General features: G+C 45.1%; 1 protein-coding gene across 3 annotated transcripts in view; it reads right to left on the bottom strand.

The window, feature by feature from the left end:
• LOC133344174 (adhesion G protein-coupled receptor B1-like) overlaps positions 1-4,580 on the bottom strand; it is a 67,638-nt gene extending 63,058 nt beyond the window's left edge. For 2 of the 3 annotated variants that reach the window (XM_061554184.1, XM_061554186.1), the window contains exon 1: positions 357-1,922. In XM_061554184.1, coding sequence (XP_061410168.1) covers positions 357-1,143 — 787 coding nt within the window. In that variant the 5' untranslated portion in view covers positions 1,144-1,922. Of the gene's footprint in view, positions 1-356; positions 1,923-4,427 lie in introns of those variants that run through there. The other variant, XM_061554185.1, reaches the window with a different exon arrangement.
• Between the last annotated feature and the right edge of the window lie 21,485 nt (positions 4,581-26,065).

The raw sequence follows: 26,065 nt of genomic DNA, 5'->3' as shown, positions 1-26,065 counted from the left end.
AGGCGTCTGCGCGTGAGCCGAAAGCCAGACTCGCAGATTTACGATTCCCTCCCCTCTCTTATCAGCGTGCCAATGATATTTTGTTTTTAATAACTTAGCTGAAACACACACACGTTGTCTAGCTACGGTTATTGCACAGCGACGCGTTGACCCGAGTCTCCCACCTTGGGTCTTTGATAAGATTTAATGTTTAGAATCGCGCAACGTGGACGCAATGACAAACCTCTCATATATCAAGCGCATTTTTTTTTTCGAACAGTCTACCCCTGGTAAATCGTTTATCTAAAACTCCCGAGCAAATCCCCTGGGAAAGATGCTATCTGAATTCTATTACAGCATCTCATAAGCAGCCCCACCTGATAATGACGACGACGCCTTATCGCAGTCGTGCGCCACGAAGAGCAGGTGCCTGGAGCCGACCCCTTCCCTCCTCCCGTTGCAGGGTCCAGACTCGAGGCCAATGTCCTCCTCGTCCGATCGAGGGGCAAGGCAAGAGCAGGGAGACTTGGCCAGCGTGCAATGACCCCTGGGGTTCTCGGTACACCAGCAGCTCTCGAGCCAGTCGCAGAAGAGGCGGCAAGCGTCGGCGTTCGCCCCGCTTTTATCCATCACGATGTAATCCACCGAAATCCAGTTGTTCGATGGCGACGATGGTGACGATGGTGACGATGGCGATGTCGAGAGGGCTCCGGAGAGCGACGGCCGATTGCCCCGCGCCTCCTCGCGAGCGCACTGCAGCTTCACGTACTTTCTGTCGCTCTGCATGAAAGTTACGCGGCTGCTCGAGTCGCACACATCCAAGAACGCGTCTTCCGTCTCCTCCTCCACCACGTCCTCCTCCTCCACCACGGGGGTGCCACGAGTGTCGTACGCGTGCGCCCCGAGCTTGTATTCCGCGCAGGATCCGTTCCCTTTGGTAAACCTGAGCAGCAGCACGTGTCTCCCGGGGTCCGGGTTCACCACCAGCCTGCTGCAGCACGCGGACGCGTTGCGCGGCACGCCTTGCGCGCCACCGAACGCGAAGCGCCCCATGAAGACCCCCTCGGCTCGCGTCTCGGCGCCGCAGAGTCCCGCGGCCAGGCACACGAGGCGGCACGACACGCAGGCGGCCAGAAGCAAGCGGAGCACTCGAGGGGACGGCATCGTCCTCCGCCGCGGGGCCACGCAGGGTGCTGCTGAAACGCCAGCGGTGGCAGTGGCCGCGGAGGAGTCGCTGTGGGCTGGGGGGAAGGAGGAGGAGGGTCGTGCAGTCGATGATGCCACGGTGGAAACTCGCACTCCCGCGCCGCTGCCGGTGCTAGCCGATCACGCCCGGCTCCTCCTTCTGCTGTAAGCGAGAGATGAACTGTGGTGGTGGCGGTGGTGGTTGCGGTGGTGCCGTCTCGAGCGGACGGAACGGACCCGCCCGCCGGGGCATTATTGCCATGCAGCGCAGCGCGGAACGAACGGGAGCCGCGTGCGTAAAACAAGAACAAGGAAGCCACCACGGGAACGATTCAGGCTCCCGACTGCTGCACTTTATCCGACTAGCCCGCTACCGCTCGGCTCAAGCTCGTATCATCCGTTAATCGCGTTATGTTTCGCGCGTGATTAATGCGTTATTTCTACTTTTGTGCGCAAAACCTTTGCTTGTGTCCATCGCCACGTTAATTTATCTAACGCGCCGGGGTTAACAGTTTACGGGGCTCGAATTCATTTTTTTACGCATGTTTACGCATCGTCATCATCATCATTGTCGTCGTCACTACGACGTGCAGTTAAATCGCAACGAACACGCCAACCAAAGACGAGACAGCTTCGCGGGCGCGCAGCTGCGAATCGAATTGAGACAAAATAAATGTCACGATGCTCCCATCGCAAAGAAGAGGACGCACACAAAAAACACCCCCCCGACCGTAGCGCGGCATTAAAGTCCCTTCTTAATTTTTTAACCCCCCACCACCTCCTACCCCCCCTCTCCTCCCTCTGTTCCCCGGTCGCCTTTGTCTCTCCCCGAGCGAGGGTGAGCCCGGACGCGTGCGCGATGCACGCGCAGTTGAACAGGCGGCGCGCGACCGCGATGATAATCGGCGCTGTCTAAAAGTGGAGAATCTGCGCTCCCTTCGCGTTACGAGCCTCCCCACACACCTCATCTCCCTATTCCTTGCCCACCACCCCCCCTCCCCTCTCCTCCGCCGCGTCTCGTGCAGAGCGCTCTCTCTGCACTCGGAAAGCGAAGTCGAAAGCCGAACGGATTTTGATCAAATGGCTCCACCTCGTGGCAATCGTTGGGAACGGACGATTACGGCAACGTTCGCGTGGTTTTTTTTGTTGAATAATTTTTTGTGAGCGTGCGTGCGCCTGTTTGCGGAGGAGTTGCAGGAGGAGGAGGAGATGGTAAAGGATTTTTTTTAAAACTATAAAACGGTCTGGTGCCGCTGCGACTGCGTGACGAAACACATTACGGGTTCACGCAACGAAAATAGCGTTGTATTAATGGGACGCCCCACGTAAATATCGGACGCAATCATTACCATGCTCTGCCGGACTCGACCCCGTTACGTAAGTTGCACTCGCCAAATATATAGCCGCGTGCTGCATTTTTGTGAGTTTTTTTTGTTTCGAAATATAATTTCGCAGTAACATCTCTCAAATTGGTGTTGAACGCGGGCGACCGATTATCTTTCTCCAATTGCCCACCGCGTTTTTGTGCGTGCACTTGTTTTTTGTGTGCGTGTGTTTACGTGCGCGTTTTAATTTGCACTAACAAAATAGCATTCACGATTTGCCAGCAGTGTCCTGGGTCTCAGTGATGCTGAACCGCATAGCCCCAAAAGGGCTCGCCAATTTGGAACCGTATCGAGAGGCGCGCGTTCGTATACAGACACCCTGGGGCCGGTGAACTATATCTTGGCAGGCTTAGCTTCGACTGTAAAATCTCATTGCTAAAGGGAGATGACGCTTGCTTCTCTCTCTCTCTCTGGAGGTAGGTGATAACGTGCGAGGATGTGTATGGAGTAGCCCATTCCTGTAACCTCCGCGCAGCGTTGGCTAAAAGCTGAAATCATCTCCTCTCTCCGTGTGTGGCATCTATGACTTCAATACGGCATGTCGAATCGATCGATTGGACACGAAAAAACCGGATCGAAAAATGTCACCCGCGACAATGACTCATAACAATCATAATATTATTGCACGAGTTGCTGGTCCGTTTAAAGCTTTTTGTTTGTTTATTTATCTCTGATTAAAAGTCGCCCCCCCCACCCCATTGCGCCGTCTCTGGCTTGGCCTCACTGCGGTAACTCTCGTGCCGCGTTGAGCACTGGCGATAGTTCGGAGCAAACGCAATTGCAATTTGCACTCCAACTAAGGATTAGCAACCGTTTAAACAACAACAACAAACAAAATCAAGTCGAATAACACTGGTCGGTTTCAGAACCACGCAAAAAACACGCGTCGGCTTGTGAGATGCATGCCACTGGGCCACGATTACACTCCGACAGGAATGCGCGCAGCTTGAATTTTTTTTTTCTTGACGCAGCCTTTTATGAATGTCCCCCCCCCCCCCCCCCCCACTTTCTATGCGAGGGCCGTGGGCCCTTTCCATTGTGCGCGCCGAGGCACCCAATGGCAACGAGTCCCCCTCCTTGAGGCAGAGAGCGCCTTGGTGCCCAGCGTGTATCTCGCCTACACTCGGAATAATGCCTCGCATTTAGTGCCGGGTTTGCGTGGTTTCCAATCGCGTCTGACACGCGCTAGCGTTTTCTCTCCAAACACCCAAAACATACCGCGGCTACGGAAAATTTGCATCGACCTTTTAATTCTGGAAATGAGCATACGAATGCCCCCCCACCCCCCTCCACACACAACGATGAATTAGTAATCTAAGGAAGCGCGGCTGCTAAATGATGAACGTTTCAAAGCAAGCGGCGGAGATTGGTTAAGTGTAACGGTTGCATTGTGAGCTCACATGCAGCGAAGATTCGATCCGTAAACGACTTGCTGCGTAGTAAGCATTTAGCGATCATTGTCTTGATCCGCGCAACACAACGTGCTCATTTCTGTCATCCGCGAGTATTACGCACTTATATCACCTCTCCATCGGCTACACACCCGTCAGTTTAACACGTCTATCCCGTAGTGGACGTAATTATGGGCTAAGCTTAAAGTGATTACATACCCCCCCCCCCCCGCTTGCAACGAAAGTCGCTGCACTGCGATTTTTTTGATTCCATCGACAACAACAAAAAACGACACGCCGAAAGTAAACACTGTGTGGCTTTAAACAGAGAATAGCGTGTGGATATGTCGAGCAAAAAAAATTGCGATGTGTGTACGTGTTGGGTTCCCGCAGACGCACGCCCTGGGTGCACGGGTCACGTTCCCTACACGTTTCTAGCCGGGGAACGCTAATCGAATTACAGTGACAGCTATAATTGTCTACTTACCGTCTTCGTGGCCGAGGCTAGAATGTAAAACAGCCCATTTAGTGAGGAGTCTGGGACGCTGGCGCTTGAATGAGTAATTACAAGAGCAGGGCTCGGCAGCAAAGAGAGAGAGAAGGGAAGAAAAAAAAACACAACAAAAATCCCACCACAGTCCACCACCCCTCCCCTCCTCCTCCTCCTCTTTCGTTGGGCTGGTTGGCTCCTCGCTCGTTCCTCTTTCTCCGGCTCCCGCACCCCTCCTCGCCCCCCCCAAAATCCTCTCAACCCACCCCCCCTCCACTCTCTCCACACACCCCTCCTTCCTCACGCCCAGCCAACCCGCACCCCGACACCACAGCCCGGTCGGAGGCGATGGACCTCGTCGCTCACCCCCCGCGTCAAAACGAACTATGGACGCTGCTCCGTCAGCTCCGGCCCCTCCAGGACACGAGCGCAGCGACGCCGCTGCGAGCGCTGCGGGACTCGGAGTTCGCTGCACGGCGCAACACCAAGAGCTGCTGCTGCTGATGCTGCCACCACCACCACCATCGTCATCGTCGTAGCTCGGGCTTGCGTAAAGGGGCGCCCGTTCGCTGCTCCCGAGGGCTGCTCCGATTGGAGCTGTCGGGAAAAGGAGGTCGGTTGTGGGGGGGAAGGGGGGGATGAGTTGAGGGAGTGCAGGGAGGTGGGGTGGGGGTGGAGGTTGGGGGGATGTTGGATCGCGGAAGAGCGCGTTTCGGGGGGGGTGGGGGGGTGTCCACCTTCTGGAGTCCACGAGAGTCGAGTCCTTAAAGCGGACGCAGATTCAGCAGCAGTAGCAGCAGCAGTAGTAGCAGCAGAGGCAGCGCACACGCACACAGAGACCACGAGACCCCACCCCCTCGGCAGCTCGTGACGGCGGTCCCAGCAGCAGTGGATGGATGCAGCAGGGTTTTTTTTCGCGTCTCGAGATTTACTATTTGATTGTGCTGGCTGAGTTACATCTTCCAAACATTGCTATTGCTGGCACGTGGTTCATAATTGCAAGGCTATTGTTTTACCAGACTGTGTCTCGTAACTTACGCTTCGAAACGGCCGATGTTTATGTTTGTTGATTTATATATTGCAATCTATTATACTGAACTATATATTATTCGCGTGTTGGGCACGGAAGCCGGTTGTGTGTACTCGTGGAGTCTTCCTCCCCTTCGTCTCAAGAGCACGCGTTCGTTTTGTTGGCGCTCCGATATTGCTGCATGCCAGCGGGAACAACCTTATACATTATTATTTAACTCTCCTCGCAAACCCCTCCCACTGAACAACCCAGCCTAGCAATCTCTCCCCGCCGCGTTGCACTGAAGCCAGTTGCAGGGAGTAGGAGCAGGCGAGGGCGCGCAGGCAATCTGCGCGCCACCCCTCTTCGCACATTTCAATAAACCCGTGCGCCGCTCTTGGAATCTCGCAAACGCGAAACCCCCACGGCCACCGGCAGCGCGAACGCTCCCTGCGGTGCGCTTTAAATCCACGCAGCGGGTAGGGGAGAGGATACAACAACAACAAAATGCGAGGATAACTCAACATGATTCACCCCCGAGTCTCACAGCCTCCGTCAGTATCGGGTGAATGCAGCGACACGAAGTGGTAAACCAAACTGTTCAACATGTTGCGTACTTTTGTTTGTTTGTTGTTGTTGTTGTTGCGACGACATCCCGTTTTCACCGAGGCATGTCCCTGCGTCTTCCTCGTCCACCTACGCGTCATCCGCAGATTGGCCCAACGGCGGTCTAAGCGAGTGTGCATCGCGTGCGCAATGCATCGAGAGCGATTGCAACGGCGTCCCAGCGAGGATGAGAGACTCGGTGCACACAGCGACTCACCGTGCATTCCTCCCCCGCCTTCCTCCTAGCGCGAGGAGCAGTGGCGTGCACAATTTCCCCATTGTTAGACGGCTCGGCTCGGCACGGGGGAATGGCCAAGCAAACCGTGCATCGAGCCAGCCTTATTGTGGGCCCCCCCTCCAGCGAGCGATACGAGTCAACGGTGGCCGTGCACCCTCTGAATTTTAACCAATATGAATTCATCTCGCTTATTTGACGGTTACTCTCCCAGATAGCCTGTGGGGCTACACATGCTGCTCCGTGAATCACACAATCACAGATGTACTATATATATATATTTTACGAGTATTGAAATTACTTCACACGCAATTTTTCTTTTTTCTCTCTCTCTCTCACCCTCTGTTTTATTTAACGTCTATATCAGAGCTGGAGAACACTGAAGCCACTCACTTTGCCAGGCAGTGACCCAGAGTTCATCGGCAGCTGGAGGGCACCCACTGACATGTAACTTTGTGCACATACTAAAGGCAGCAAACACTGCGTACATTTGCGCATCGCTAACAGCAACTCGCGCGCTTTAAACTATTGACTTTGTCGTGCGTATTTAATGTGCCGCTGCACTCTGATGTTGTAGGAGAAAACATTTATTAAAAGTCTATTTAAATAAGTAGAACGTGTTGTCTATATTTATTTAAGGTTGCGCATTTTGATGTGACTTCACATTTCGCAACCCCCCTCCCCTCGTCACACATCGTCACAAATGTATGACCCCCCCCCCCAGGTGCGTGACGTCATTTATGAACGGCCCCTTTGCTGATCTCGTTAAGGAGCATAAACCATCACCCGAACTCCGGTCTTCCTCGCAGCGGCTGTCGGCTAACCGTCGAACAAAGATGGTCACCGCATCGCGGGCTTTCAGATGTGCTTCTGCGGTCATCTGGAATGCTCTTCCGATGTTAGGAAGCTACTGGAGCTATGTCCTTTTAAATCTATATTGAAAACGAATTTCTTCGGAACTGATTTTTGTGTTTAGTTTGCATGTCCGTCCCCCAAACCTCCCATAAGCACGTTTGGCGACGCACGGTGCATGAGAATGAGATTTACCCATACATGCAAACGTGCGTCAAACGTTAGAAACAGTTTCAACCTTCTCTGTATATCCCAACACTTGACCAACAAATATTCTGGCACAAAGCGTTTCATCATCAAAAAACGCATTCTCGATCCGTCGCGCCCCTCGCTCCCCAAGCGTGATCTCTTGTGGTGAAATCAAAGTTGGAGTGATGAGCAACATGCATTGAGCACTGAGCCGGTGACCATCACCGATTCACGGCTCTGAGCCATTTATTGAAATTACACAATCTTATGGTGGGAGAATTGTCAATCCAAAGGACAAAACTGTTGACTCCCGCCACTACCCCCCCCCTCAAAAAAAGTGGAACACATTTTATTGACCTGGAGGGATAATGGGCTGAGTGAACCCCCAACCAAGATTTGGCGACTTAACATTCCCACGTGACGAGCCATTTCGTCGAGCTATCATTTGTGTTGAGGTCGCTTCTGAAAAAAACCGAATATCTCAGAGGGACCTCACTGGTTAGATAAAAAAACGTGTATTTATTACAATGTATTTGCTTACCTTTCCTATAGTTTGTGCTCCTGTTGGGTTTTTTTGTATTGTTGTTGTAACTTTCTAACCCGCACCTACTGGACATCTGTAAAAAAAAAAGCTTCATAGCTCATCGGATTTCTCCAGGATGAAAAAAAAAGATTCTGATTCTAAGCCGTCCGATTGCGAGCCTCTCGATCTCTGGACTTCGTGTTTGGTGATTGTGAAAGCGATTTCATTTCACTGTTGCCCCCACTTCATTTCGTCAACATCCTGTTCTCATTTGCCTTTGTTCATAATTGTTTTCAGTGTTAATTGTTCGGTTTATATTATTGGCATTTAGCTTCACATTTGCATGTGCCATGCTTGTGCAATTGCTCTTGTTCCTGTGCTTGCCATTGCAACTTGACAACGAGACTTTTAGTCTCAGTAGGTTCTCACCTGATTGAGCAATGAATTATCTGAGTTATGGACTGACCCTACGGGAATAAAGGTACTGGAGTCCTTGACCTGTACATTAAATCTAGTGGGTGGTGAAAGCTTACGCATGATTACATGGTTGAATGATTGTAGGCATGTGAAATATGCATGTGTATATGTCTCTGGGGAGCAGTAGCGCAGTGGGTTTGCGCCCTGCGCTACGATATTTGGCGACCCGAGTTCGGTTCCCGCTCACGGCCAACATCGGTGACGGATATCTGAACGGTCCTTGGTCTCCTCTAGGCCAATGCAGCCTTAAATGCGCTCTGGACGCAGTGTGTAAATGTCAGCAGTGGGAGAGAGAGGCGGCCGGGAGTGATGTTGGCCACCCAACCAGTGGTTCATCGTCAAAACCGGCTGGAATACTATTCCAGGGCTTATTCCAAGTCCAGTCAAAACCACGCAGCAGGTACAAATTAAATCTCATAGCCAATGAGTAAGATTTCATTATTTTTGCTAATAGAATAGAAATAGTTCTGTCCATTAGGCCGATGTTCCTTGCTGTAAGGTTGCCAATTAACATTAAAACAATGTAACACTTTGCATCACTCCCATCAGCGATTCACTGAATTACTGCTATTAAGGGTCGCAATTTACATTAAAATCAATAATTGTCTCAACATTTTCTTGGTTCTTTCGGTAAAGTCACGTAGAAGGGAAGTAATAAAATAATACAAATAAAACATAATAAAATAATTCTCACGACGTTTCGGCCACAATGCAAGCAGTCATCAGGTGAAGAAACAGGTCTGTCGAGAAGACAGGGTCTGAATGACATTGGCTGCAGGGAAGGAGTGAGGCCATTTACATACAATGTATACTGCATATGAGGTATTCTATGAAAACATTGACTTTTTTCACAGGTGATTCGATGTACGTATCGTGTGCTTCGGAATCGACCTTACCTTATTGAACCATTGCATCGTTTCACCCATTATGCATGTGTGTAGTTACTCATCCTCCAGTAACATATTACGAGATATTCTGATTACATCGTGTTGCAACTGTACATATATATAAACACATCAGCTTAGGAATAATAATGTTATATGCTTCTTTAAGCATAGTCATAACTAATAGTAAACGCCATCATACTACACGCTTATTAAGAATGTAGTGTGGTCGTGTTGACTGTTGAGTCAAAGTACTAAAACAAAGCTGCGTTCACACTTGTATCTTATACAACATTCTTAATAACCAACGCGAATTACATATCCTGTATAGGTGTATATAGATTTTAACTAATAAAACTTCACAAGGCAACCCCATTAGGAGCAATGGTTTCCCGTCCTAATGTACACGCGGTAATTTCTACAGCGTCGGCACTTCACCGTTACGATGTATCACTCTGCGAGGCACTGCACTTTGTTCGGCACGATTGTCCGACGTTTCATGCCAGACAACACGTGGTACATCCCGAAAATACATCAGAGAGCTGTATTCGATTTATTATTCGATGAATCAAGAAGTCATAGTAAAAAATCCCATTTGTAGCATAGGAAAGAAGGTAATAACATTTCTAAACACCACGCTCCTTTTGAAGACAAGGTGACATTATTGTGAGTACCGTAATCATAATAAATTTTCAATATAATATGAAGTGACGTCTTACAAATAAAAACCCTAATTAGAGTTGAAAAGCGTGTTTTTTTTCTTTTCTCCAAAAGACTAAACTGATTTCTTCCATAATAAACAATCAGCAAGTTTGGCTGATTTGGCCAGGCCACACGGACCTGATCTAGAATCGCCAGCGAAGCTTTATTTCTCCTATTTTATTAGCTGTCACTATTCCGGCTGATGAATCTGGCTCAATAAGCTAATTTAGTCGGGGACCTGGTGAACACATAGGCCAAGCAGATTTACTTGTGCCTCGTGATTTCAACTTCATTTTCTCTTTTTAGTGCTCCAGGGCGATTTTCAGAAAATTGAACCCAGGAAATTAAGACTTTTAAATTAAAATGTCTACGGCAGGATTATATATTTTGATTGTTAAATTGTTTTGTTAAATTAAATAATAGTTCTCATTTATCTGCTGCTGTGCTAATTAAATAGTTTTTTTTTTTCTGGGGGAGAATATTTACAAATGTGCATTTGTCAATTTTGTGTCAGAGAAAGGAAAACATTAGTTTTACAAACTCCAAACATTGAACGGAATGCCACAAAAGTCGACGGGTTTATGTCACACGGACTTCAAATTCTTTATGAAATTGCCACTTACAATATTTAAATGCTTTCATGTCAAAAGGGCAAAAGCAGCAATGTTGGTATCGACTCGCATGTGATTATGAATCAGCCCCTGTTGGATAAAATGTTGGATAGAATTACAAGACCCACAACATCCTCTATAATTTATCTGTGACAAATCTCTCAGTCAACGTGGCTATGTCTTGTTAATGAAGTGAATGCGCGTGCGTCTGTGAGCCCAGCTACGCTTTTGTTGAAAGAAGTCTCTGAATGTACACTCAAAAGTAAAGAGTAAATAACACTGCAAAATAGGATTATGTAGCATCTTATCTCAACAGCAATTAGAAGTTTGCCTAACAATGTCTCTTCATGTCATGCATTTAATGTATGTTATACACATTCGCATGACATATCTAAAATGTCAATTACATAATGTGTGTATGCCATGAGGGATGCTGCTATGGCATAATGGTGAGCACGCTGAACATGCATTGCAGCGATCACAGATTCGATCTCCGCACATGTCCGTTGAAATAATGTGGAAGTTTTCTAACCACCTCCTCATTTTCTTGGTTCTTTCGGTAAAGTCATGTAGAAGGGAAATAATAAAATAATAAAAATAAAACAATAAAATAATTCTCACGACGTTTCGGCCACAACGCAAGCAGCCGTCTACGTGACTTTACTGAAAGAACCAAGAAGATGAATCCCTGCAGTCACGAAAGCTTTAAATCGAAATTTCACCTCCTCATCATCACTCCCCTACCCCACCGGTGCACACAAGCAGTATAAATGGGCACCCCACAGTTACCGGTAGTCGATCACCAGGTTGTAAGTGGTGGGGTAAAGTGTGGGTATTCCCACTTACTCTAGTTTGAAGAAGTAGGCCAAAATATCTTCCAAAGGGGACTTCTCTGGCTCCCTCTGGTGTAGGACCTTCTACCCGCAGTGGTATGAACAAGCAGTTGCAGAGTTTCACCTTTTCATTTTTTCCATAGTTTATTCGTTAGTTCGTTTCTCAATCCACTACTATACACGACAGTATACACTACACTACTATACACTACACTACTATACACTACACTACTTTACACTATACTATATACGATTATACACGACAGTATACACTACTATACACTACAATATACACTACTACACACTACACTACTATACACTATCTTCTTGGTTTTTTCGGTAAAGTCACGTAGAAGGGAAGTAATAAAATAATGAAAATAAAACATAATAAAATTATTCTCACGACGTTTCGGCCACAACGCAAGCAGCCGTCCTCAGGTGAAAACCAGGTCCGTCGAGGCGACAGAGTCTGAATGAAACAGCACACGAGCTTGGAGCATATATATAAGCTGGGCGCCTTGACAAAGGAATTTGCATATCAATAGGAATTTAGCATATTTATGGGAAATGCAGGAATGTGATTAGTACTACATATGCATGTGCATTATGCAGGATTAACAGCATCAAAGGGAGCTGCAGGTACTGATGCTGCTGCAGTTACTGCTGCTGCTGCAGTTTCTGCTGCTGCTGCAGTTGCTGCCTTATCCATTTTAATATAACACTATGTATTATTCTACCCACCCTAATGTATATCACACTGCTATATATTTACTATACAATTACGACACCATACATTACTATACACTACACTTTACACTATACTATACACTACTATACACTATACTATACACTACTATACACTACACTACTATACACTATACACTACACTATACACTACACTATACACTACACTATACACTACTATACACTACACTATACACTACTATACTATACACTACATTATACACTACACTATACCCTACTATACACTACACTATACACTACTATACACTACACTATACACTATACGTTACACTACTATACACTACAGTATACACTACTATACACTACTTCACTATACACTACTATACACTGGACTACTATACACAGATTCTAGCTTTTCCTGGGTAATTCCCAGGCGTTCCCAGGCCAGCCGAGCGACATCGTCCCGCCAGCAGCAGCGTGTCCTGGGCCGTTCCCGGGGTCTTTGCCCGGTGGGACGTGACGCCACACCGATCCGCTGGCAAGATCTCCCGCTCCCAATTACCATCACTCGTGAAAGAGACCCCGAGGTACTTAAACTCCTCCATTGAGGGCAGCTGTTCCCCCGTCACTTGGAGAGCACACTCCACCATCTCCCGGGAGGGAACCATGACCTCAGATTTGGAGGTACTGATTCTCATCCCAACCGCTTCACACTCGGCGTCAAACCGCTCAAGTGCGCGCTGGAGATGACAGACTGACGAGGCAAAGAGGACGACGACACCTCCATGCCCCCGTACTGGATACTCTCCCTACCTCGGCTGCGACTTGATATCCTGTCCATGAACATCACAAACAGGAGTGAGACGAGACGCACCCAAGGCGGAGTCCAACACCCACAGTGAACGACTTTGATTTAACACTAAGAATACGGACACAGCTCTCGCCCCAGTTGTAGAGGGACAGGAGAGCACACACACAAGCGGCACCGGTGCATCATCCTCCCCCAGCACCTCCCACAAGACATTCCGTGGAACACGGTCATTTGCCTTCCCCCAAGTCTACAAAGCAGAGGTAGACTGGAGAAGGGTGCTCCTATGACCCCTCAAAATATCTGTGAGAGAGAAAAGAGCTGTCTTCTTGGTTCTTTCGGTAAAGTCATGTAGAATGGAAATAATAAAATAATAAAAATAAAACATAATAAAATATTATGTTATTATATAATAATAAAAATAAAACAATAAAATATAATTTTTATTATTATATAATAAAATAATATTTTATTATAATAATAACATATTATAATAAAATATTATTTTTATTATTATATAATAAAATCATATTTTATTATAATAAAATATTATTTTTATTATTATATAATAAAATCATATTTCATTATTTCCATTCTACGTGACTTTACCGAAAGAACCAAGAATATGAATCCCTGCAGTCACGAAAGCTTTAAATAGAAAAGAGCTGCTCCATTGTTCCACGACCCTGACCGGAAGCCGCCTCCTCTCCCGCACTCTGGCACTGGCTTTACCTGGGACGCCGAGGAGTGTGACATCTCTGCAAGTTGGAGCACACTCCCTCTGGACCCCTTTCTTAAAAATGGTGACCATGAACCCAGTTTTACAACTGTGTAATAAAAGACTCCGTCAGGCACTGCTGGTCTCCGTTTGTCTTTTATTCAGGTTCTTCTCCGCACCCCACTGGCCTCCTCCCGGACCAATATTGTCTCGCGCACGCCCCGCGCATGCTCCCTCTCGCGTGCCACGCACGCTCTCTCGCGTGCCACGCACGCTCCTCCGTTAGCTCCTCTACTCCCGCACTCCGCACACCGCTGGCCGACGGCGTGCTGAGGTCCTTCGGCCACGTGGCCGATGGCGCGGATCTCCCTCTCACCACCCAACTTGGCTCAGACTCTTAACTTCCCCGACTGCCCCGATCTCTTCCGGGCTCCCCCTTATATCCATTCCCCCACGTGACCCTGACTCCAGCCTCCTGGATCGTCAAATCCGGCCTTCCCATACTACCCTGCTGGCTCCGCCCCCATTCACCTCGCCTCCCATTGGAGCCGAGGTGAACGGTGGCCCCTCCCACACACCCCGCAGACCAGGCTCTGCCCCCCAATGCCCCGGGCCGCGTGATTGCATTACAACTGCAACAGATTCGTCAATTACACTTTGACTTTAAATTAAAACATATACATTAGGGGACATTTCAGGCAATGCACCTTCTGAAGAGCACATAATTGTCCTTGTGTACCGCTGCCAATGTGGCATGCCAAAGAGGTTTAGAATAAAAAAAAAACGTGGAGAGAACCTATCACCCTGCAACAGAAAATTAGAGGCTTCTGTCATTTCCATACTATTCTAACAATCCCCCTGTACTCCAAGCACTCGCAGTAATAATATTTTTTTTACCAAATAAAATGCCAAGATAATATGTATTGTGAGGTGTTTATATATTGTGGAGGATTTAATGAATATTCTGACAAAAGAAACGCACATATTGAAAAGTTGTAGCAATTTCAAATGTGCCGCGTCAGTTTTCTATTTTCGTTCCTCCCCCCTCTTCAGCGTCCGTGATTATTTGTTACACTGAAAATCAAGTGTAGCCAGTTACCCAGCTAGTTTCGGTGGTAATGGCCCACAGCCACGAACAACAACAGAGTTACTGCCAGGTTGGAAAGGAGCCCAGCCAGCAGCCAGCCAGGAAACTCGAGGCATAGATGATTATTATTCATAGTAGTATGATGAATAGAAAAGTCATACAGTACTGTGCATGCAAAAGATACCACGATGCATTGGGGTTGTATTGGTAGAGATAACTTTCTGCAGCTCTAACAGCATGAAGAATGATTTAAATGAAAATTTATTTTTTATTTTACCAGGTAAGGCCTACTCAACTATATGGCTCTTTTTCAGAAGCTACCAGGCCACAAATGATATCTCAACGAAGTGGCTTATTACGTGGAGATTTTAGCAGCCAAATACCCAAAATGCATGTTTTTTAAGTTGTAGAGAAAACCCGCAGGACCCCGAGAAAAAAAACACACGAACACGGGGAGTGAGACATGCAAACTCCAAATATACAGGCATCGTTGTCGGGATCAAAACCACGACCTCCTGTATACCAGGCGAGGTGGTTTGCATCCTTCTATCTGGCCATATGCTCTATGCTGAGAAGTTGTTTGTGTTATTCTAAACACATGCCACTCACACGTTGAATGCCGTTGCAGCAGCCCTTATTTTACAAATTCTGTGACTGAAATTGGAGATTACCGGGTGTGAGTGACTGGCATGCGAGGGGAGAAAATCCGCCTCCGAGTCAGCGTGTAAGCATCTTATTATGGCGATAAGAGAAAAATCGTTCGGGAGATTTTTGAATATAATAATCATGGGACAGAAATCAATGTTATAAACCGATGTTTTTTTCATCATAAATGCTTGGAACTGATGACTGTGATTTTGTTGTTGTTACAAAATATATATTTTTGTATGCAATGCTCAATTGCAGTATATAAAATAATACATTTTGTTTCTTCCTCATAAATGAAATGCTATCATTAAAGTGAACATTTTTTGCCACTCAACATTTTAAGGAAAGGTGTTTATATGCATTACGTGATGTAGATTAATTTGACAAGCCGTTCATTACACAACCAAATTTACACTGACATTTTCAGATTCGTACATGAGGTGAAAGTCTGAACATTTGGACCTAAATAAACACACAACCTATACACACAGCATGCAGAAAGAGTATTAAACACTCTTCGAATCACGTGGAATCGGAGGGCGATCTAGAAACGTCTCGATGAGGGGGGGGGAGGTGGGGGAGGAAACAAAACGTTCAAGGGATTGGGGGACAGTGAGGAGAAATCCATTGTTGTACTCAAAATCTATGCTTCCACGTCTACGCTCACCGCCTTCGCAAGCCCACACTGACCAGTGCGGTGAAATATGGTCAACCGACCCCTACAAACCGCATGGTATGGGGAAGCCCTCAGCTAGCAGTGGAATTACAAAACAGACGTACGTGTACGCACATGCAACAAGCACTCTTTAAACGTAACGCGACTTTTTTTTTTTCTGGCGCATTCAACCACTCTGCTGGCCAGCTCGAAATCCAGGTGTGGCAGTCTCACTGATTCGTGTGGTCCACAAAACCTTGCACCCAAAAATCGGTGTATCAGCTCCCCTGTCCAACGGCGAGAACGCATCGCTGTTGAATTGGCCAATGCACAAAGAAACACCCAATAAGAAGCCCCATTTTTAGACCGTATGTCTTGTGTTTGCAAAGCTCCAAAGTCAGATGTTGACCCGCATGTTGACCTGCATGTGTAAAGTATCTGTATTGAAAAGTAATTTCTTTGGAACTGCGTTTTGTGTTTAGATTGTCGTCCTTCCCCCCGCAACTCCGATTAGCACAGTCCTCTACGTACGATGTGAAAAAAGTTCAACATACTTACATAAATTAGGTGTTTTTTATATTATCACCATCGGCCACAATTAATTCACTGCTCCTTGGAGTCCGCACCAAGCCGTCAACATCTCTAATGATCCTGCGATGTATTAATCCACGAGGCACCTGCACACGAGCTCATTTCATCGCTCCATCTCCTCCGTGGACTCACTCTCAGATGCGTCTCAATTCTTGGCTGCCACTCCACGCATGCGTTCGCGGGATTGTTTTTGTGTCTTTTAATAATAAAAAATTACAAGCGATAATGATGATAAAAAATAATGAGTTCGAACACGTTTGAAGAAATCACAATTTCTGGATTTCACAGTTGGATGGGGTGGGAGTGGAGGGGGGGGGGGTATTTGCTCATGGGTGAGTTGAAGATTTCCAACTGGGACCTCATTATGCACTTACCAATGTTAGGAACCTCGGAAAGTTTCAAGCGATTGAATTGAGGGTAAAAAAAGAAGCCATTTGACACCATTCCTGGCATTCACGCAGCTCAGTATGTATTCTTTTTTTACTGCAGGGCTCGAGTCGATTATTCATCTTTGCTGCTTCAATTCACTTGATCAAAGGCACAAGATCCCTGCAGCAAATCAAATCTGACACATCCTCCAGCATTCACGTACATTTTAGAACATTCATTTGAGTCCCAGCATGCGCTACCCGGTTATATGTGTGCAAAATGTCACTCACAACAATGTGAGTCAAGCCATGCAAATTCGCAACAGACAAGATGTACAAAAAAACAAGCAGTGGTCAGGACCATTAGTTTGTGCAAAAAGCTGCAGGTTTTCGTATGCGGCTAGAATATTGCAATATATGGTCTTCGCGAGAGAAAATATATGTAGATTGGTAATTAGTTTATTTTTGAGTTACATCGTGAGGTATAATGTCAATTAGAGTCATGCACCCTCATCCACCGAACAAAGCAATACAAATTAAGTTGTCACATGGCCAAGTGTGCCAGTGATTTTTCTTTAGAAAAATTGTTGTGTTGAAAAGCAAGCAAAACGTTAACAATTTTGTAGGATGGTAAGGTGGTATAGCCAGACTCAGATCTGCAGTGGGCGCTTGCTAACACCTGATGATGATGACGATGACTGCTGGTTTTAATGTCCTCGATCTGGCTTTGAGGCCAAGGCCTGGGTTTTCAGGATCAGAGACTCACCATAATGCAATATTTACATCATAGCAACACCGCGTGTCTCAAACTTTCCATTCACTGCAAGAAACCTCTTTAGATCCGGGCGAAATGCACGTGATTTTTTTCACTTCCTTACTGGATAACTCTAAGGTGTGCGGTAATGAATGGCGCGTCAAAGGTGTTTGAGAGTAATGTTCGGCCCTCTGGACGAATGTTCTCACCCCGTGCGTCACAATATTGCATAATTATTTGAAAACTAGTAATTAACATTTTCAAATAACTGAACACGTGGACATGCGTGTAGTGTATATGTACGAGCGTGGGTAACCCTCCACAGTTTCCCACGCTTCAGATTTGCACCATCTGGTGCCACGCTTCAAAGATCCAAACTCACGCTGCACGGGGTTGTGGTTGTTGTGAAGGGGTCCTCAGATTATCTGGCAGTTCTTCGCTGTGGCAGATGGGTATGACTTTTAGAATTAAATATATATGTGTTCAAGTACAAAATGTACGCACTGAATACTGGTTCTATTTTTTTTTACTTTATATATTAATTAAGAACAAACTCATTTTTATGGCTATTGACCATTCATATCATCATCATCATTTCTCAGAAGTCACACATTGGAATATGATTGTGAATGAAATGCCAAAGGTACGTCTTGTGAACCTTGATTCACTGGCTGTTTACAGAAGTACTTATTAAATGTACTACCAATTACTTATCCAGAAAAGCCTCGTTGAACCTTGACGTTTTGGGACGTTTGCCCAATTACCATTCATAAGCGTTTCTCATATCCAAAACCCCGGTGGGAAGTAAACCTACCACACATACCATAGGGCGGGCACTTCACACTGACCTCTCCTGATCACACCTCGTGGCTCCACGTCTACAACACCTCGCATGCCCAGATATGATAATTTATTTTTTACCCTTTTATCTGGCAACAAAACTGGCACCTTTTTTTTACGAGGAGTCATGTTTGCATAGACCACAATACATGCAGTCATAATGCAAACAAAAAACACAACTCTGATAATGTATGCACTGTCCTTGAAGTTGATTGGTCCACACCCGAGACAGATTTCCTTCGAGCCTAGTCTCCCTCTTGAAAAACAACACAAAACCCCGAGGTTTGATTCGTTCTATGGAAGTGAGGCCGGCTCGGTGGTGACTGCTCCCTCGTCGTTGTGGGTTCGCTATCGTCGCGTTGAGATTTGGGAATTCAATCATTGCCGACCGTAAGAAATCTCCACTCACTCCTGAGGTAGCTGTCATAGGTAATCGGCAGAGAAGGGTGAGCTCCAGTCTGCGTGGATCGTACTGAAAGTTCCCGGCTCCTGATTGTGTTTGCTTTGTTCAATGACTTTGTTTTTCCTTCCTTGAATTTTGTTCGTAAAAAAAAAAATGTAGTCATGCTTTGTATTCCATTTGCTTGTGTTTTCGACCGGTTTTCGATGCATGCCACGCGTAAAGCACGTACCCATGTTCGCTGTTTGTATCGAGACTCGTGTAACCACCATTGCAACTAAATAAAATCGAAAATCTAAAAACGTAAAACCCGCATAGCTTGTGAGATATTGACGAGTGCGGGCACATGAGGGGTAATTTGCCGATGAGGAAATGTTGTGCATGACAGACTGTGGCAAAGGTGGGGGTGGGGAGGGTGGAGAGGGGTGGGGGTAGTAAACAAACGTCAGAATTAAATATTCCCATCACGTCAACAGGGAATGCATTTTCATTCCGCCATATGTTTTTTTTTTCCTTTTCAATGCGACACTGCTTAAAAAGTTGAGAAACAAAGTTGCGTGAATATTTAATTTGACAAAAGTAAAGATGGCCTAAAGAAATAATCCATTGTCCGATGATGATGCCGTACCAGGAGACACGTCAATTCTCTCGCTATGTACAGGGTGCTTCAAAAAAATGTTAACACGTCTGAGAATTTGCAACAATACCACGATACATATGCCTCCGGCTCTGGAGACCACCTGGAGAAGATTCTAGGCAATGTGTTGACAAAGATGGCAAATTAACATATATTTGTTATAATTTAAAAGTGTAGTATCCGTTCTTTTTAAATTAAAACCCGATAGTCCCATATAAGTGGTAACATTTTTTTAAACACCTCTGTATAAAAAAAATGGCAACCGGGATTTCCAGCATCTAATGGCAGCCGTATCTCAAGACACAATACAAAAAGGAACAGCAAGGGATCATAATGAACTACGTTATACTTGGCATTAACACATTTAAAATAACTGTCATCGCACCGCTTTCCCGTTACCAAAAGTCATCTCCGCATGGCCCAGCATACAGTTCAACAAACAAGCACCTATCTACACGATGCATTTAAAATTCATGTCAGAGATGAGTTGTTCGTACAGCAAGCGAAAATACCATCCTGTCTCGATGCGTCCAAAGCGATGTCTACGAACATGCTCGCAGTCAAGATGCATATTTGTCAGCGGAAACGTCTGTGTCCACAGGCAAATTAATATGCTCGTAACAAATTACAAGACACGTGGAACGTATTGCACGTGTCACAATGTGCAAAATGACAGGTTCATTTTTTTTGTACGTTTATTTTTGGCTAGCACCTGCATAATTTTGCGTGGGTTTTGTCAGGGCTTCTTGCCGAGCCCTGATTTTGAAAATTATACCTTTTGCATCATCATTAAATATGCTCAATTGGATATCGCTATTGACAGGCCAATGTCGATAGCATAGCCGGGCACTCGGCCGATTGAGCGTTACGGGTTTAACACATTACATCAGCAATTACTCCCGACGCATGCATTAGATTGCACTGTGCTGCCAAGGACTTGCACCTGTTTATTCCAGCGAGTCTTCTCTGTGAGAATATTACTATTTTGTCTTGAATATATACATTACATACGTAATCCAACAATGTGCAGAAAATTGTTGGATTTTGTCACCCTAGGCTTCCAAAATAGCTGCTGAACAAATATCAACATAGTCACATGTGGTGCATTGATTAGTAAGTGGCTGTCATGGTTAGCTCAGCGGTAAAAAAACAAATTGTGCACGTTTCTGAAATCCCCCACCTCTCTTCACCCAGCAGTACAAATAGTGTTCGACCAGAGTCAGCGGATCGCTAAAGTGGGCACTCCCACAACTTCCAAGGCGTGTGGTCAATGTGGATGAGTAGGCCAAACACTATCCAGAGGGGGTCTTTTGAGCTCCACCTCGCGGACACCATTCTACCAGCAGTGCCATGGGACAAGCAAGAACAGGGCCACCACTTTACCTTTCGTGTTGACCTTCAACATCACGTGACATGCCGAAACACTCATGGTAAAAAAAAACATATTCTCATATGTAGCCCTATTATCCACGACTCCTATTACTGACGGCCTCAGTCGCCCCATTACAATTCCTACTATCCATGGCTGGGTTCTTTCTATTACAGGAGTTGTTTTATTAGTAGATGAGGTGTTACCATAAAGAGGTGGCACATTCGTTCTGTTGCCCGCGTTTATCCCTGGATAACAGCGTCGATATTGGGACTTATTGTCACAGATGGGTACAGATTACAGGATGCGCCAATAATTCCTCCATGGAGGAGTGGAATACAGCATTTCCACAGCACTGTAATAAAATATATAAGCCACTGCTTTTTGAAGCATACTCCAAAATTAATGCACCGACACTTATTTCAGAACGTGGACACACTTTGCAGCCCATATCAACACCACTGACAGAAAGGCATGATCCCGGTTCAAAATCCCCCAAATCAATTATTATGCATTAATTGGTGCTTCAGATATGATCAATAAAAGCAAGAACCTCTGAGCTCAGAAGATCCGAGAAAGGCTACCTCATTTCTTGGGATGCTTCTGACACATTTGCCAATATAGAGGGATCTCAATCCCAGGAGCTCAGTCAATACAGCTTCATGTTCCACATGCACGCAGAAAAAAAACTTATAATCTTGTAAACTGCAGATCAAGATAGGCCAAATGCTGTGTGCTTGAAATTAAAATCTTGTACTTTGAAATTAAATCAGCATGTGGGAGAGTAATTTTAGAATTTAATTGGTATACTATATGTGTAATTAATTACCGTTATACTTATTTTATTACATTTTCTTTTGTTGTCTGATTTTGGTTCAAGATTGCAAAAGGCTAATATCTAATTTATGTCAAACTGCAGGATGCTTTGTAATCATAATTGAGAGGCTATGAAATGCAACGGGGGGGAGGCGGGACTGCAGATTCTGCTAAATTGGGCTTCCATCACATTTAGAACCAACTCAGCTTGGTGCAGTAGGCTATATCAGTATTCTAAATTAAATTCAACAAATACCGTACATATCCAACTGTATATGCTTGTTTTAATATGTCAGACGCAGTCAAGCTGCCATTGGGATGTTGCTGTCATGGTTCTCAGCCGGTAACTGGATTCCTACTGCTGGGATAAGGACCTCTGCCAATTCGTGATTGCCACTGTGCAATGGATGGCCACTTCCAAACTTCAACGGTTTACTTCAGCCCAAGTGTATCCAAATCGTTGAAATTAAAATTACCCATAAAGTATCGTACAGCTCACCACACCTCTACACCGAAGCCATTGCCAAACAACTCTCCTGAATACGCTAATTTAGCTCAATGCAAGTTTTAAATCGCATTGGTTGAACATATCTTGAGAACAAGGGGAAATAATGGCAAGGACAGAGCATTGTTATAGACGGAAGGGCACTGAGAAAAGTGTGCGTGCTACCACCTCTTCCAAGACGTCTGGCCAGCATGAAAAATGAGCCTAATGCCCTCTAGATTGGCTCTCTACAATGTATCTCCATTTCGTGGAGGCCTTTCTGCCAGCAGTAGCGTGAGCAAGCAACAGCAGGACGGCCTTTTACCGAGAAAAGACAAAAAGCCAGCCTGGTAGCTCAGCGGTAGAGGGTTCGGCTCTCCCCCACCATACGAATGTGGAATTTCCACAAACTGCCTTTGGGCTGTAAACGGAATATAAGCAATGCCACCACGTCCACTTTTGGTTGAGAAAAAGAATAAGGGGTAGTGAAGTGGGCTTAATCCCTCCACCTAACCTTCTGGGTGATCTGCCTTTCTATCCGCCGTTAAATATTGTGCACACCAAACACAATCTTCAAATGCTCTTGATTTCTTCCCAGAATGACAATTTGCCCTGTTAAACAAGCAGGCCCAAACAGCATCGCTGGTGCCGTTAAGCAAAACAAATTGAAACACTTAACCTTGGGCATGGCTCCTATCAGAATGCATTCACGAATCACACAGCTCACGGGTTGAACGCATCTTGGATGCAAAAAAATAAATAAAACACTAATCACTCAATTTTTCGATTTAAAGCTTTCGTGACTGCAGGGATTCATATTCTTGGTTCTTTCGGTAAAGTCACGTAGAATGGAAATAATAAAATAATAAAAATAATAATAAAAAATCAAACATAATAAAATAATTCTCACGACGTTTCGGCCACAATGCAAGCAGCCGTCCTCAGGTGGAGAACAGGTCTGAGTCTTCATACTGAAGACTTTGTCTCCTCGACATACCTGTTCTCCACCTGAGGACGGCTGCTTGCGTTGTGGCCGAAACGTCGTGAGAATTATTTTATTATGTTTTATTTTTATTATTTTATTATTTCCATTCTACGTGACTTTACTGAAAGAACCAAGAATACTAATCACTCACTTAAGTTCAGCTTGGTGGCAGTTTCATAGCTACTCTCTCTTCCCTTCATTTAAACACTTCATTATTATTATCCCGCATTACTTCTTCTTGGAGGCCACCGCCTTGCCTCGGCAAACAAGCTCGAGGGCCTTGTAGACCTGAGTAGCTCTGCTGGGCAGGGGCAACAGCACCAGTCGGGCTACTCGGCGAGTAGCGAGGTCAAATGATGCCCCTTTTGCAACGCTACACTGCCCACCATGGCGAAGTGAAGGTCAAACGATAAAACCACCAACCAGGTCAATGACCACCCAGCTCTGGATCCAGCAGCCACAGAAAACGCTGAGTAGTTTAAGGATCGGGCGGTGGGGGGTGGGGTTTGCCAAAAGTTATGCACAGTGCTCGTCAAAATCAACCGTTACAAAAAAGACAATATTTCGTGATACTGTGTTGCCTGTGTTGCAAAACATTGCAACAAAAAAGGTAATTCTACCTCTCTGGCCTCACTATGTAGGTGCCATGAAGAAGAGCCATTGCCGAAAACATCACCTCTAGTGGCACCTTTACTTTTATGGCAGAGTTATTGAGGAATGTGATGAGTTTTTTGTTTAATCATCAGCCGTGATAAATCCACTCCACCATTACCACCTCTCACGATTCTTGCGATGTAGCATGATACACGTTTGTCTGTAGTGACGGTAAATTGTTATAAAACGCATAAACATATGCCACGTGGAATTTTGATTGCACCTTCCTAAGACGGAGTGGCTGTAAAAAAATTACTTTGCATAAATTGTACGGCTCTCATGAATATGACCCGTAATATAATTAGATTAAAATAACACATTTTCATGCTAACTGTAACATTGGCTGTGTGGATTTTTTTTACCTCATTTTGATTATAAAAAATATATTAGTTCAAGAAGCACTTATCTTGGAAATCGAAGTGATGTGCTCTGCAGAAAGAAAGAACGTTCTGTAACTTATATTTTGTTTAGTTTCTTCATGAATTCCAAATTAAACATTAAATAATAAAGATTAAAACGTCAACAAATTCGTCAATAACACTGCATTAATTGGAAATTTAGATTTTAAACTTTTGTGACTGCAGGGATTAATATTCTTTGGTTCTTTTGGTAAGTTTCAGGTAATTGTTCTTCTTCACAGCACGCACATAGAGAGGTATATTCACACTCTTTGTTTTTTTCGGTAAAGTCACGTAGGTAAAACATATAAAATAAAGAAAAAATGAAAACAAATAAATTAAATCACGACGTTTCGGGCGCAACACAAGCGTCCTCCTTCAGGTGGGGACAACGTAGCGAAAGCACAAACGCTTAAGTGCTGTTCCCACCTGAAGAAGGACGCTTGTGCTGCGCCCGAAACGTCGTGATTTAATTTAGTTGTTTTCATTTATTTAAAACTATTTTTTACTTACGTGACTTTCCCGAAAAAAACAAATATTATGAATCCTTGCAGTCACGAAAGCTTCAAAGCTAGGTATATTCACAGTTGGAGACTGCACCTTACACTATGGGGCCTGTTGAGATTAAAACATGAAGTAAAATAGATTTTCTGATCATTGGAACCTCATTTGCCAGTAAAAAAATATAACAATTAGTTTTTTGGCGTCATCTGGTCCAACCCATGTGAGACTAGGCTCAAGGAAAGCTGTCTCGGGTGTGGACCAATCAACTTCAAGGACAGTGCACATTATCAGAGTTATGTTTTTTGTTTGCATTATGACCGCAGGTATTGTGGTCCATGTAAACATGACTCCTTGTAAAAAAGGTGTCAGTTTTGTTGCCAGATAGAAGGGTAAAAAACCAATTGTCAGATTTTCTGATGGCAAGGTTTTCAATTAGCGTATCTACAGTGATCGATTCGTAACTCGTGAGTAACAGGCAAACTCTTCAAATGATCAAAACATATTCCGAAATTGACTCATTTATATCAGAAGTAAAAGAATAATATTTTTTAGAGGATGATGTTGAGTCCTTTAGCGATATTTTTTGCTCTTCAATACCGTGTCAGTTTATGGCGTTTATTTGTGACCGTGCAGTCGCGACTCGGGTCCATTTCAGATAAATGCTCGTGACTGATGATAGCGGTGGCTGGGCAATTTGGATTCCGGGTTCATGGTGCTCTTGCTGTTTTTGTGATCTGCCTTTTGCGTTTCGTTTGGCGTCCTTCCCCCGCACCTCCGATTAGAACGGTTGGCTACGTACGGTGCGAAAGAAGTTAAACATGTGTGCATAAGTGCTCTGCGCAAACCACTGCGCCACTAAGTCCTGATAAGTTGTGTTGTAAACATCATATCTTGTGGGTTGCAAATTAATGCAGAACTCACTTGCACGACTCTATTTCACATTACGCTTTCAATGACGATAAAAGCAAGTAAAACGCGTCAATTGAATTACTGTACATTCACAAAACTAGAATTAAAACTTGACAGTCGTTTAAAGGTATTTTAGGGGTATCCAACAGATGGCGCTCCCTTAGAAAATACAAATAAGTACACTTAAAATAACATGTTACATCGAATATTTCAAAGTAAAAAAAGAATCCGACAAAAATGTGAATTAAAAAGCTGAAGGAAACAGTTACGGCGCCATTTTGTTTTGAAGCCCTTGATTACAACTGCTTACGATCAAACAAGAGCTTTCGGTTCAATAACCAATATGTAAAGTTTCTACCTCTGAGGTACTGTCCGAAAAAGCAG

This window comes from Lethenteron reissneri, chromosome 19, assembly GCF_015708825.2.
Source record: "Lethenteron reissneri isolate LAM-NWPU_2019-01 chromosome 19, ASM1570882v1, whole genome shotgun sequence".
Lineage (NCBI taxonomy): Eukaryota > Metazoa > Chordata > Hyperoartia > Petromyzontiformes > Petromyzontidae > Lethenteron > Lethenteron reissneri.
This window is presented reverse-complemented; position numbering and strand designations above follow the sequence as displayed.